Source organism: Larus michahellis, chromosome 6, assembly GCF_964199755.1.
Source record: "Larus michahellis chromosome 6, bLarMic1.1, whole genome shotgun sequence".
NCBI classification, from domain to species: Eukaryota; Metazoa; Chordata; class Aves; order Charadriiformes; family Laridae; genus Larus; species Larus michahellis.
In genome coordinates this window covers 11,318,165-11,328,758 of record NC_133901.1, presented here as the reverse complement: position 1 = coordinate 11,328,758, position 10,594 = coordinate 11,318,165, and the positions used below count along the sequence as shown (strand labels likewise).

Genomic DNA, 10,594 nt, shown 5'->3' with positions numbered 1-10,594 from the left:
CGTCTCCTGCCCTCAACTGCTCCCGCTCTGCCCAGGGCCCTCTGGGGAGAAACGCTGCTGTGGATGTGACAAAGGGCACCCCAGCCTCTGCGCTGGGCAGCAAAGCTGCGCCCCCAAAGCGCTCTTTGCTGCTAGCATGCGGGTCTCCTGGGCGCACGGAGACCTGGGAGGCTCAGCCGCAGCAGGCAGCATCACCTTGGGTGGTGGCAGTGAGTGGCTCTGGGCTGGCAGCAGCTCTCTTGGTCTTGCCAGGGTGGTGGTAACGGTGTTAGGCATCAGCTTGCACAGCTTTCCTGGGGAAGGGTTGTTCACTTGGTCTAAACCGTCCCGATGCTGCCCTGGTCTCACCCCACGTTCATGTTCAACCCCGCTTCCACCCCCCGCCTTTGGGCTAGTTGCCCCCCACCGGTCGCACTGGAGGGGACTGGGGAGGGAGGGGGTAAGCGGTTGGTGTGGGGGGAGGAAGAAGACAGACGCGGGTTGCTTTGGTGCTGGCTTGCTCAGCTATATTTCATCACACGGGAAAAAAAAACGAGACGACAAGAAGTTCCCCTCAGTTGGCTGAGGTGGCCTGATGGGGGGGCGCTCCAGCCCGTGCTTGTGGGCCCCACGCCTGGCCCTGTACAACACTGGAGACCACTGAAACGGAGGCGTGCAGGGCTGCGTCTGAAGAAATAACACTGGGTGATGCCACTTGGTGCCTGAAAACGGCACAGCCTGTGCCTAGGGCCAGAAGCGAGAAGGGCCAGAGCGAGCCCAGGGTGGTGGGACGGTGCACAGCAGCCCTGAGCCCCTCTCCCCTGGAGAAATGCAGCAAGGAACTGGCGTTCTGGCAGTGGGGAACCTGGGTCAGCCCCATCCCCACTAGCTGAAGAGCAGTTTCTGGTGGGTACGGGAGCATCTCTGTGCTGTGAGGAACACCCCCGGTGGGTGTGTGGGGCAGTACAGCCTGGGCTGGGCTGCAGAGCTGGGGGATCTGCGATGTGGCGATTTTCTCAGACAATTTTAAATGTTTCCTAGAGCTGGAGCTCCTCTGATCTTTGCATCAGAGAACTCGTGGCTGCTGCAAGGTCTGGACCCTGGGCTGGCGGCTTGGTTGTCCTCAGAGAGGTGACTGTGGGGTGTTGTCAGGAGGGGCCTGACTTGGGGTGTCCCCATTAAATGAGCCCAAGGCACCAGACCGGAGGCTGTGGTCCCTTCCTGGCCCCCAGCTCTGGGCTGGGCACTGGCAGGTGGCCGGGAGGCTCTGGCTGGTGCCAGCTGCCTGGGGGCCCTCTCCCTGGTGTGCTACAGGTGGCCAGGGCAGGGACAGCCCTGCTGGCTCTTGTCACATGCTAACATGGTGGCACTGAGCTGGCCCTGAGGGGGGAAAATGCCTTCAGCTTCATTGCTGTGGCTCCCACCAGTTTGGTCCTGGGGGGCTGGCTGCAGCCCCCCCACTGCAGGGCTGACTCTGGGCCAGCTGTCCCAGGGCTGCCGTGACCCTATGGACAGCCCCGAGGGCAGCCCCGGCCCCCCTCAGCTGGGTCTGGCCTCATGCCGCACACCCCACGTGTAACCTGGGCCCCGGGCGGCCCGAAGACCAGCTCCAGAGCCCCCCTCCAGCAGCTCCCGGGGTCCTGCTTCCTCCCCCCACTGCCACCGGTATGGCCGCGCTTCTCCGCTCTGTGCCTGTGGCCGGTGTGTGGCTCCGTCAGCAGGTGGGTGCTCTCCATCCCCTCCTTGAGCACAGCCACGGCACTGCTGGAGCGTGCAGCAGCACAGGCCACGGCGCCTGGAAGACTCTCCTTTGTAGTGTTACAGAACAATGCCGAATGATTGATTTCCCTGATAGATGCTGGCCACAGCCCGGGAACAGCCCGTGGCCAAGAAGCCCTCGGCTGTGGCCACGCATGGGACTGTTCAGAGCGAGGCAGCTGAACAACAGGCGGCTGCCGTGGGTCTGGGCCCTGGCCGGTCTCAGTGCTGTGCCCTGGGCTTCATGCGATGCTCAGTGCCACAGCTGGAAAGAAGTGATGATCCATCCCTGCGGGCGACGGAGGATGTGCATATATACACAGAGGTGAGCCTGTACAGGGGTTTGTGCACGCAAGATGTGCGCGCAGCTGGGTGGCGTGGGTTACAAGCATGCAGGCAGCGATCGCGGGGCAACAGCTCTTGGGGTAACGTCACTGTCCTGCTGCGCGGCAGCTGGGCTCTGCTGGTGCTCCCATGGTACGTGTCAGTGTGTGGGGAGGTGCTGGCACAGCTACCCTGCCCCGTGCCACGGCAGCAGTGAGTAGTGGACACCGGGAGCGCCGGATCAACAGGGCAAGGCCGTAGTGCCAGGCTTCTGCAGCGGCTCTGCGGGGGGGACGCAGGCTGTGGAAGAGGGGGTGAGCCATGGGGCAGAGCCCGGACGTGCTTTGAGGCCATCAGGCGGGCAGAGATGTGGGTCAGGGCTGGCGAGGCTGGGCTGCTGGTGGAGTAGGGCTGGGTATGGAGCATTTTGGAGCCTTTGACTGGAAACAGGTCGAGGGTCTGCTGGTGGGAATGGGCCCAGCAGCTTCCCAGCAGGACGGGGGAGGTGGTGGAGTTCCTGGGTCTCATCCCAGCCTGGTGCCAACAGGCTGCAGAGGCGGCGAGACAGCTCCTCTGCCTCTTACAGGGCTAGAAACTGAAACAGTTTTAGGAGGGCCCCAAACTCAAAAGGTAGCGATGAGCTGTAAGGGCTCAAAACAACATTAATTGCTTAGTTACGTTTGTGGCCACGTGCCTTTCCGAGGCGGCCTGACCCAGCCCCAGCTGGCACGCTGGGGGTCAGCTGGCCGGCACCTGGTGGCCTTTGGGCTGTGTCCGTTTGCCTCGTGCTCTTTGGGGCTTTACAGAACACCTGGAAAAGGGGTTATTTTAGCCAGTTCGAAGCGCTGATCTCCAGGGAAGGATCAGCGCTGCGGGAAGTGTGGTGGGGAGCCCAGGAACTGCAGTCTGTTTGTTCAGGGGTGCATGTGCCCGGTCTGGCGCGCCAGGTCCTGCACCATGGCCCACGGCACCATCGCCACATCCTCCCAGCTGGCAGCCTCTGTCCTCTGCCCCTCTCCCAGAGGCACTCCAGACGCTCGGGGACAACAGCAGTCATTGGCGGTTTCTGCTGCCCAGTTTCCTTCGCTGACTGTCATCCGACTTATGCACCCGGAAACACTCCTTCAAGTTCTGGGCTCGGATTTTGGGGTTCAGGATCTCCTCCCCCATAGAACTGGGGAACCAGCCCCTCTCCTGGTCGTGAAGACGCTCCCCAAATATCCAGCCTAAGCAGAGACAGAGACAGGCATAAATGGGGACAGCTGTTCCTGTGCTGGGACAGTTGTGCTGTAAAGAGCCTATGGAGCTGGCAGTGCTTTCTGGAAGCTGCTCTGAGGCCCATGCTGGAGCAGACCCAGTTTGTAAATCTAGCCAAGGAGGTCCGCTTGCCTGAGCAGCACTGTGTTTGGACAACTGGCTCAAGGGACGCCAGCAGAAAGCAGGCACTGCTGCCACCAAGTGTTCTCCACTGGCCCTCATGCTACAGGAGTGGTCCACAGCAGAAACCCAACGTGACTGAGTTCACCAGCTGCAGGTGTGCCCCAGAGACCAGGACCAGGCGGCTGTGAAGCATCACCAAGGTAAGACCAGCTCTAGGTTACATCTAGGCTGGCTGCACCAGCCCTGCCATGGCCCACAGCCAGTGCCAGGGTGGCTATGCCAGCATTGCCACAGCTCAGGGCAGCCTGGACTTGCTGTTTTAGGAGCAGACAGTAGCGTTCTCAGCTGTGATGCCAGTGCCAGGGACTCTCCCTGGCAGGAGGACCCCTCCAGTCTGCCTGACAGCCACCTGCCTACAGTGTTCTCCACCCTGTGTTCTCCACTCCCGGCCCAGCCCCAACCCATCCCCTGTACCGTCGTCTGTCTTGTCCAGGATGTTGAGGACGTCAGCCAGCTCTAAGGACAGCTCATCTGGCTGCTGGGCCACGTATGGGTGGACACACTGGATCTGCGGACAGTCTGCCGGGAAAGAGGGTGAGAGTGAGGCATGGTCTGGGACAGAGCCTGCTGTGGGACAGCATGGCTCGGGCGAGTACAGGACCACGAGCTCTGATCTGGTAAGAAACCCCACAGAGGCCAAGGGGTGCCCCAGCCACAGGGACTGGGGGAGTATCTCTCGGGGGAAGGGAGCTGGGAGCACGTCACCGCCGCAGTGCCCCGTGAGCAGCTCGGGCGGGAGGAGGAGTGCTGGTGCAGCCCAGCCCAGGTTGGAGGGGAGCAAAGTGAGGGCTGGGCCCAGAGACAAGTGGGGATCGATGGTGGAAACAAGGGGAGCGCAGGGAGAGGGTGTTGCCGAGGCCCCAGGCCTGGCGCTGGACTGAGATCAGAGTGGAAGAAGGTGCCCTGGGGTAGAGGTGAAGAGCTCCCATGCTGTGTCTCTTACCAACAAGTCTGGATGTAAACGAAACAAACTTGGTTCTTCGGTTTGGGGCCAGCGAAATCATCCAGCGCTTCATTTCACTCCTGGATAGGGGGGACAAACCGAGGCTATGAGTATGCGACAGCCACAGGGACCCCAGCTCTCCTGCCCTGGGCTCCTAATTCCTCCTCTCGCAGCCCTTTCCTGCCTGCCCCCCCCACGGGGTCCTGGACTCACTGGTGATGCTGAGCCCCCCTCTTGCACACACCGGTTGGATGTCACACGTGTCACAGCACCCTGGGCCCTGCCGCACAGGCCTGGCTGGCTGCAGGGCCCCCATGCTGGCTGTCCCTCCAGGCAGCAGGATGCCCCTTTGGGCAGCAGCACAGCTTCAGAGAACCTGGAGCAGGGCGGGGGCCTGGCTTCCCCCGAGCTCAGACCCGCAAAGGCAGCTCCTGGCTGAGCTGGGTCAATAGGAGCAGTTCTTCCTGGAGAAAAGCAGTTAGAGGAACCATTTATTCCCGCAGCTGCTGTGCGGGAATGTTTAAAGGGCAGAGCTGATTAATTCACTTGCAGATGAACACTGTGGCATACCAAGGGTACCGCTCGCTTGGCAGTGGATAAGATGACAGGCTCGTGTGAACACGTTGCCAGATTCAGCACGCTGTTATGCAAAACCTGCAGCGGGAGGGTGAAGATTTCAGAGGCGCTGGAGAAGCCCCAGGCCTGGCGCTCCCTCGAGGCTTCCCTCAGCCCCACTTGGAAACGGGGCAGTTCATCTTCAGAGGCTCTGGCTCCTGCCTGGAGGAGCAGCTGTGCTGCCAGCCCCCAGGGAGACAGAACTTTCTACCTTCTCCGACCGTAGTTTTAAAGCTGAACTTGACACACATCTGAAGCCACCAGAATGTCTTCTGGGAGGAGAGGGGCCTAAAAGGGAGACGTGAAGGACGAGTGCTGTCAGGCTGATCGGCAGGGCTGGGAATACCTTGTGCTTCAGGCTGCAGCGTGATGCCAAGGGGCAGTGAAAACAGCTGCAGGTGGAGCGCAGCCCCTCACGCCATGAGGATGTGCAGGATGAGGGCCCTGTGCACCGAGGGGATGGCACACAGAGATCACACCGAGGGTTGTACCATGCTTGTGGCCCTATCTGCAGGCGGCCCTTGCACACAGCTCCTCGCAGGGCTCTCTGGATCCTACCCGCAGCCCCCAGCTCCTCTCAGCCTGCGAGGGGCCGACCTGTGCTCCAGTCCTGCCCCTGCAACCAGCTGTGTCCCAGCGTACTGTCAGCTCCTTGCGGAGCCCACCCAGCGCATCAGCCACAAGCTGCCACCAAGCAGGTCATCGTCGCTGTATGGGCTCAGAGCCGGGAAATGCTGCAAGAGCTGCGGAACAGATGCACCAGTTTGGCACCCACTTATCTCTTGTAATTCTTCAGTTTTCCAGTTTGTGCCCGGTACTGCCCCAATCATCCCTGCAGCTGTAGAAGAGCAGCCTTCAGCCTCCGTCACATCTCAGTGCACAAGATCTGTTGGCAAGCCGTGTGCGGGATCACACGCTCGCTCTGGCCATCCAGAGGTGGGACAGGATGCAGCAGCACAGAACTGTAACTGCCTCCCCCGAGCTGAGGCAAACCCTGGCCTGGTTTATTGTTCTCTGCACCGCTCGGTCTCACAGACGTCAACCGTGCGCTTGCCCTGCATAACGTGACTGACATCTCTATTTTCAGTACAGCAAAACTGCAGTCACACGTCTGGGGAGAAGGAGCAGTTGCTCGCTGTGCAGGGGGGCTCGTCTTCCTGGTGCCGGTGCTACAGTGCACTAGGGGGGTCAGGGGGCAGCCCCCGGAGCTGCAGCAGGCTGTGGTCCCAGCCGGGGCTGTAGTTCGTTAAGGGATACGGAATGTCAAACACTGGCCTACTGACAGCAAAGTGACATCAAGCTGGGGCTGCGCATCAGCTCTAGCAGCTGTTTATCTGGTGGTGCACGTACACCTACAATAGCACAGACGCTGCGCGTAGAAAACGTGGACCTGGTAAGGCTCGGGTCAATGAGAAAGCCGTGCCCTGAGCTCCAAAAGAATCAGGTTTGTGTTAGCGCAGCTGAATCATTTGCCCAGTCTGAGCTTGTTGGAGCCTGAAGTGAAAAATCAGTGAGCCAAAAAAGCCCGTATCCAGGGAGACAAGGAGCCCCCGAGCAGCAGAAGGGCTGTGCAAGATGAGCACCGGCTGTGGAAGGTGCTGAGGAAGAGGCCTCTTCTCCACCTCTGCCTAGAAGTAGGAGCCACTTTGCTTCATGGGGCTGGTCACGCGTGGTCCTGATCTTTGCGAGTGAGCCAGCTGAGCCGCTGGAGTCTGCACAGCACACATCCTACTTGCTTCTACTTTCTGCATACGCTGCAGGCTGTAAATTGCTTAGACTCCCGCGCCGGGGCTGATTTCTGACCTCTCTGTCCCAGAATGCAAAGTACCCGTCCGTCTTCCACCCCCAATGCTACACGCACACCATACAGGAGAGAAACCTGCCTAGTTTCACTAGTGCCTTTCAGCAGGAGAGACCAAAGGCAACCTCGGGAGAGCGATGCTGGGCAGAGAGGCTCATAGGGCAGCAGTGGGACCTCTGCCTGGCCCTGGTAAGCTCGGAGAGCTGGCCCCCAGGCAGGCAGGGTGCTGCCCCTGCACGGGTGTAGGGAGAGCAGTGCTGAGCGCCGGCAGGGAGACTGTTGTACTCACTGGGACGACGCCTTCAGCATGTAGCTGGCCTCCCGGTCATCCGCATTCTCCAGCAGCCTCAAGATGAAGACGTTGGCCAAACTCTGCCCCTGGTCTTCTAACTCCTCTACCCGAAGAAGCCCCCGGGGAGCCGAGTCGAACACTTGGTACTTGTCCCTGGGAGAGGTTAGAAGATTAGAAAAAACTGCAGTTATCCCAGGAGACTTTGGCTTCAGCCACCCAGAACTGTACTGGGGGCATGGACCAGGAACATCCCGCATGGCAGGAGGATAAAAGATGCCCTCTTGTGGGAAGGGATGAGCTGGTGGCTATGAAAACCCACCGCAAAGCAAGAGACCCTCTCCTTGCTCTGCCTTAGGCATCCCGCGTAGCTTAGAACAAGTTTCTTGCTCTGAGCTCCCCACGTACAAAGCACAGACAGTGCTCCCTCAAAGGGGACTGTGAGGCTTAATTCAGTCCTATTTGTAAAATGCCTCTGTGTTTTCTGGATACGGGCTGCCGCAGAAGCAAAATATTTCCAGGCGTACAGACACTGCGGCGACGTGTTTATTAGAAACGTTGGACTAGCGAGATGCTCTCTACCGGTGAGTCCAGTTAATGCTACAAAGAACGCGCTGTTCTCTGGGACCCGACTGTTTGTGCTGCTGTATTTCACTAGTGTGTAGCTGCACAAGACATAGGCCTAAGCACGATGACATTCTCCCCTCCTGAGGCAGGTTACACCATGTCAAATATAATCGCTACCCTCAGGCCTAAATTTATACTCCTGCTGCTCAAATTTTCTAGCCTGCTTTCTTAGAAGTTTCACTGACTAAGTCTGAGCTGTTCTTCAGAAAGGGATGAGTCAAAAATCACTTCTTGACAGAAAGACAGGCCTCCTGGGTCAGCCCACCAGTGGATGCAGCTCACTGCCACTCTGCAGAAACTGGTGGATACATGCTCATTTACCCTCTGGGAGACCTGGCCTGGAATCTGTTCAAGTCCCGTTTGCCATAAATTTTCAGCTGGAGAGAGGCGTGCCACCCATGAAGAGTCAACTGCGCTCAAAGGCAAGGTGACGGCTGGAGGAGGGTGTACAGGTCAGGCCAGGATGCCTGGGGGACAGGACGGGGACACAGCATCACAGCTTGGATAAACCCAGGGGCAAATAGGACTAATGAAGTGCCCCGCGTACTACCCCAATTTTGTACTCACCCAGGAATTTGCCGGCAAATTACCAGCAGATCATTGAAAAGGAACAAGTAGATTTCTCTGAAGAGTTTCTTGGTGCGAAGCGTTCGCGATGTTTTTGGACCATTCATTTGCTGCAACTCCCCCTGCTTCAGCAGCCAGCGGGAGTGAGAGATGATGGGCACAGACTAGAAGTGAGGAAAAGACGGCAAAGATCAGGAGAGCAGCAAAAACCCATGGGCTTGTGTGGCCAGGATGCCAAAAGCAACAGGAGATGCAGAAGGAAGCGTAGTGTGCTCCCATCACAACTTGCACTGTAGAGGATGGAGCAGAGCTGGACAGAGAGGGCAGCGTGCTCTGCCATCCACACCACAGCCGGGCACAGAGTGTGACAGAGCTCAGACAGGGACACAGCAGGGGCCCAAGAACGAAGAAACGCTCAAGGACGGCAATGCTGGAGTGCCAAGTGCTGGATTTAAATACCAGGCTACGCCCCGCACAACCTGATATGTCTCTGGGGGAATCCCATGTCTCGTCACCTGGGCTGAGCCTTTCTGGCCAGACAGACTGACTTTCAAAAAAACGCATATTTGGCCTTTTGGCTACAAAAAAACCCAGGTTAAACAGGTTCTTACTGGTTGGGTCTATCCCAGCCAGGAGGAGATACTGCCCCTATAGCCACAACAGCCACAACTTCTGCTAGAGTTTTACCACACACTGTGTTAAAAACAAGAAGTCCAGAATAAAGCACATCTTATATTAGAAGAACACTATGCTTCCAGTCAAATGACTGAAATATCAGAAAACATCAGCATAACTGCTACTCTTTCCACCTTCACTCCCTCCCCGTGTCTGTCACATGCAGGGTGGCACAGTCTTTCTTTCCACACTCTTGCACCGTTTTCCCCAGAAGAGCCCCATCTGCACCAGTGCCCATGGCAGAGCTGCTGCGGGGTGAAGCAGCTCCTGCCTGTCCGTACAGCCTCAGCTTTACAAGAGATGAAGGCAGGCTGGTGGCTGCCCTGATCTACCCTGTCCTGTGGACTGTGGTCTAGCTCTGACACGCTGATAAAGTGCTCTGGAAAATCAAATTCTCAGGTGCCCATTGTGGCTTTCCGAACAAATTGCCTCTGAATTTTTTTGCTTTCATTGTCCAGGTACATAAAATGTTGCTGGGAAGCTAAATATCCTCCTTAAAATTCGCGAAGCAGACAGACCTGAGAAGCGTCTCCATAGCACTCAAGAAAAGAAATGGCAATGTTATACTTAGCACTGGAGTTTCATGGCATATATTAAATGAGATCTGGTCAGACACCCCTAAATATTGACTCAGTCATTCCCTGAGTGGAGCCAAAATAGGTCATCAGCAGGTAATTAGAGACTGTACGTAATGCATAAACCCAGGAATGAATCAAAATGGTGGGACTGGGACAGTCTTCATTTATGGTATTTTCCAGCTTGGAAGCGTTTTGCTTTGTAGATTTCATTTTCCTTTCATGTCATTTGTAATGTAAAATAATAGCTGAAAGCTGACCTGTATTTCGAAGAGGCAAGAGGGAAGGGCCAGAACTGAGTGCTGGAGCGGGAGCCACCCACTGCGTGCAGGCGGTTTGATGCCAGCGTGTCACATCTGTGTACACGCACAACACACTGGCCTCAGTGCTGTCCCCAGCCTCTGCAGCGCATTTGCACGCAGATCACATGAACGGATACGGTGCCTGCAGCAGCATCCCCTTCAAAGGCTTTGGAGGGGGACAGGGTGGGCCAGGCCACCACTGAACACTCACTAAAGGAACTGCAACGAGGTTATGGCTGCCACGTATGTGTGCACAACCCCTGGGTGCTGTTGGTTCGCTGTCTGCAAAGGGTTACCAGCCTATGCTTATACCTTGATCTTGAATTCCAACTTCTTCTGGATGCTGATCATCTGCTCTGTTCGGCTCATCTTCCTGACACCTTCATTACATGCCTTCACCACCTGGGAAAAAAAGAGTAGAAAGATTTGCCTCCACTGGCCTTAAGCAGGTAAGCGATGACAGACAGCACAGAAAGGCCTGACCGACAGGGTAAGTGCCCTGCTGTAACAGGAATTGACCGAGCCAAGCTCTTCTATCAGCACTGTATTTGCATGAAAAAGAAAAGAAAAAAAAAAAAAAGAGAAAAACCTCAACGACACCCCCCCCCCGCCCCCAGCACCCAGAAGGCGTTATGGCTGCATTGTTACTGAACCAGACAGTGTTAAGCAACACTCCTGGTTGCACAGCAAAGGGAGCAG

The 10,594-nt window shown here is 57.3% G+C and overlaps 1 protein-coding gene across 7 annotated transcripts in view; it reads right to left on the bottom strand.

The window, feature by feature from the left end:
- Positions 1–484: 484 nt before the first annotated feature.
- NGEF (neuronal guanine nucleotide exchange factor) overlaps positions 485–10,594 on the bottom strand; it is a 41,272-nt gene continuing 31,162 nt past the window's right edge. For all 7 annotated transcript variants that reach the window (XM_074590932.1, XM_074590933.1, XM_074590934.1 and 4 more), the window contains 6 exons: positions 10,208–10,297; positions 8,344–8,507; positions 7,150–7,305; positions 4,445–4,524; positions 3,916–4,020; positions 485–3,287 (listed from right to left, as the gene is read on the bottom strand). In XM_074590932.1, coding sequence (XP_074447033.1) covers positions 3,115–3,287; positions 3,916–4,020; positions 4,445–4,524; positions 7,150–7,305; positions 8,344–8,507; positions 10,208–10,297 — 768 coding nt within the window. In that variant the 3' untranslated portion in view covers positions 485–3,114. The remainder of the gene's footprint in view (positions 3,288–3,915; positions 4,021–4,444; positions 4,525–7,149; positions 7,306–8,343; positions 8,508–10,207; positions 10,298–10,594) is intronic.